The sequence below is a fragment of the Hipposideros armiger genome, unplaced genomic scaffold, assembly GCF_001890085.2.
Source record: "Hipposideros armiger isolate ML-2016 unplaced genomic scaffold, ASM189008v1 scaffold_235, whole genome shotgun sequence".
Lineage (NCBI taxonomy): Eukaryota > Metazoa > Chordata > Mammalia > Chiroptera > Hipposideridae > Hipposideros > Hipposideros armiger.
This window is the reverse complement of record NW_017731585.1, coordinates 1,050,436-1,054,079: the sequence shown is the minus strand read 5'-3', so window position 1 is coordinate 1,054,079 and position 3,644 is coordinate 1,050,436. Positions and strand designations below refer to the sequence as shown.

Genomic DNA, 3,644 nt, shown 5'->3' with positions numbered 1-3,644 from the left:
GCAAAGAAAATCAATAAAACAAAAAAGCAGCCTACTAAATGGGAGATGTTTGCCAACGATATATCTGATAAAGGGTTAATATCCAAAATTTATAAAACACTCATGCAACTCAACACCAAAAAAAACAAACAACCCAATTACAAAATGGGCAGAGGGTATAAAGAGACATTTCTCTAAAGAGGACATACAGATGGCCAACAGGCATATGAAAAAATGTTCAACCTCACTAATCAATAGAGAAATGCAAATAAAAACCACAACGAGATACAACCTCACTCCGATCAGAATGGCTATCAATAAATCAACAACAAGTGCTGGCGAGGTTGTAGAGAAAAGGGAACCCTGGTGCACTGTTGGTGGGACTGCAGATTGGTGTAGCCACTATGGAAATCAGTATGGAGGTATCTAAAAAACTGGAAATGGAACTACTGTATGACCCAGCAATTCCACTCTTGGGTATCTATCCAGAGAAACCCAAGATGCTAACTTAAAAAAATATATGCACCCCTATGTTTATTGCAGCACTATTTACAATAGCCAAGACTTGGAAACAACTGAAACGCCCATCGGTAGACAACTGGATTAAGAAACTGTGGTACATTTACACAATGGCATATTACTCCACTATAAAGAAGAATGAAATCGTACCATTTGCAATGATATGGATGGACACAGAGACCATTATGTTAAGTGAAATAAGTCAGTCGGAGAAAGAAAAATACCATATGATCCCACTTATGTGTGGAATCTAAAAACTGAATGAACGAGCAAAGTAAACAGAAATAGTTTCATAGATATAGAGGAACAACTGATGGTTGCTAGTTGAGAGGGGGATCAGGATGAGGGAGAAAGGGAAGGGGTTAGACAGCATAAATAGGTAACTACAATATTGCCACAGGGATATGAAAGATTGTTTGAGGAATATAATTAATAATGTTGTAAATATTTTTTAGGGTGTCAGATGGTCATATGTCTTGTTAGGGAGACCACTTTATGGATGGGGTAGAGGCTTGATAACTGCACCGTACACCTGAAGCTTGTGTTGTATAATATTGTATGTCAACTATAAGTGAATATATATATATATATATATANATATATATATATATATATATATATATATATAGTCACGGCACATCGAGTATAGTGTGCGAGTGGAGTCAAAGGAATTGTAATAGATATGTATGATGTGGGGGGGAGTGGGGTGGTGGATTGGGGGAGGGGCTTGTCACTTTGAGGGGTAAAAATTGTAACTATTGCACTGTTTTGTACCGCTGAAACTAATTTTAAAAAAACATTTATTTCACAATAAATAAACAAATAAGGTTACACACTGTAACCTTTTTGAAGTAACACAATTATAGAGATGGATAACAGATTAGTGGTACCCAGAAATTACAAGAGTATTGGTGGGGCTCTAACAGGCAGTACCAGTGAGCATGGGGGCAATGGAACATTCTGTATCTTGACTGTGGTGGTGGTTACATGAAGCTAGTTACAAAAGTGCACTTACAAATAAGTACAGGTGTAACTGGTAAAATCTAAATAAGTTCTTATGTCAATTTCTTGGTTTTGATATTGTATTACACTTATTTAAGTGATGGATATCAGGAAGATGGAATGAAGTGCGCATGGGACCTCCCTGTACATTTCTTCCCAATTTCTTGTGAATCTATCATTATTTCATAAGAAAATGTTAAAAAAGGAATACTTCAAATAGCCATTTCTTCAAAATGGATGATGCCCATTCATTCCTCTAACAGTACTATGAAAGTGGGATTCTTACCCACTGCTGATGGCATACTAAATTGCTAGTCTCCTGTGGGAAATGATTTTATAGCATAAATCCAGGGCCATAAAATGTTGTGCCCTGTGACCTCGTCATCTAATTTGTGGATATCACCTAAAGAAAACAATATCAAATCTGAGAAAACATATATGCTCATGTGCTACATAATGACATTTCAGTCAATGACAGACCACATATATGACAGTGGTCCCATAAGATTATAACAGAACCGAAAACTACCTATCGCCTAATGACATCACAGGCATAGTGCAATGCATTACTCACATGTTTGTGATGACATTGGTATAAATAAACCTACTGTACTACCAGTCATATGAAAGTATGGTACGTACAATTACATACAGTACATAATACTTGATAATAAATGACTACATTACTGATTTATGTATTTACTATACTATCCTTTTGCTCTTTATTTTTACTTATAAAAAAAAAGTTTGCTGTAAAACACTATGTCATTACACCAGCAGTGGCCTCACACATCTTGTGTCTAACACATCTCTTGATTGCATCATTTTCTCTTGTGCTTGATTTAATGTCGTGTTGTTTTGTACAATAACATCCTGAACAGGCTTGTAGCCTAGGAGCATTAGGCTACACCACACAGCCTGGGTGTGCAGTGGGCTGTGCCATTTAGGTCTGTGTAAGTGCACTCTGTCGTATCCACACAACAATGAAATACCTAATGATAAATTTCTTAGAATGTATCCTAGTTGTTAAGCAGCACATAATTGTATGTATATGTGTGTGTGTATGTGTGTGTGTGTGTACCTATATACACAGATACAGAGGGTGCCCCCAAAAAATGTATACACATTTTAAGAAAGGAAAAAACTACTATAATTGTAATACTCCACATATACCGATAACAAAAGATGAATCCAAGTCACATTTGACTTCTGCAATTACAAGAGGCATTCAAAGTGGTTACCATCAGCATCCAGACACTTCTGATTATGGTGAACTACTACTGCTTGAGCAATGCTGACCAAAGTTGTCTACTTGTATACCTTTTTTTGGAACCCCCGGTATATATGTAAAGATATTACTACAGTGTAATTGAGAACTGAGTAAAACTGGATGCAAACTAGATGTTTGAGAATACGGAAATCATTAAATTCTCAAAATCTAGTCGTGGAATATCATGCAGCTATTGATAATCTTGACAATGGTACAACAATAAAACAGAAAACACATGTTATGCCAATAAAGCAAAATTCAAAATAAGCTCCTAAAACATGCATATAAAGTTAACAGGAAATATTTTTCACAAAAATAAAAGATGATAATCATGTTAGTGTGACAGGATTAGGCGTATTTTTCTTAAACTTTCCTGTAGAGTTGTCATATTATTTTCATACTTAAAGAAATAAGCATACTTTTACCTTATCCCAGAAATCAACCAAAGCTGTAAAGTCCCATTTCTTAGAATATGCCACATTGTATTTCAGAATAGCATCCTACGGAAAAAGCAGAAACAAGAACCCTCATGATACAGTGAAATGAATTATCTATGAATAGCCTGTCTCCTTTATGAACTACATCCAGTAAATTTCTTAATGCTGGACAAGCTTCCTCCAACCATTACCTACTCCAATATCAGTAGCTATGGACAAACAGAATGCAAGCTAATTTATTATTCACTTAAGAAAAATGAGATTAGAAAGGTCAAGCAATAGGGGAAAAAACACCGTAATACTCTAAAGTACGCATTCTAAACAGAGATGATACACTCCAACTGGACAAAAATTGGATAATGGGGATAAAAAAATTAAATATTATGATTTCTGGCCATCAAATGGGTCACAGATATATATATAATATATATATATAT

The 3,644-nt window shown here is 35.2% G+C and overlaps 1 protein-coding gene across 1 annotated transcript in view; it reads right to left on the bottom strand.

The window, feature by feature from the left end:
* PARG (poly(ADP-ribose) glycohydrolase) overlaps positions 1–3,644 on the bottom strand; it is a 145,680-nt gene that overhangs the window by 119,147 nt on the left and 22,889 nt on the right. Inside the window, 1 exon segment of the mRNA XM_019655059.1 lies at positions 3,196–3,270. Within this exon segment, the coding sequence (XP_019510604.1) occupies positions 3,196–3,270 (75 nt within the window).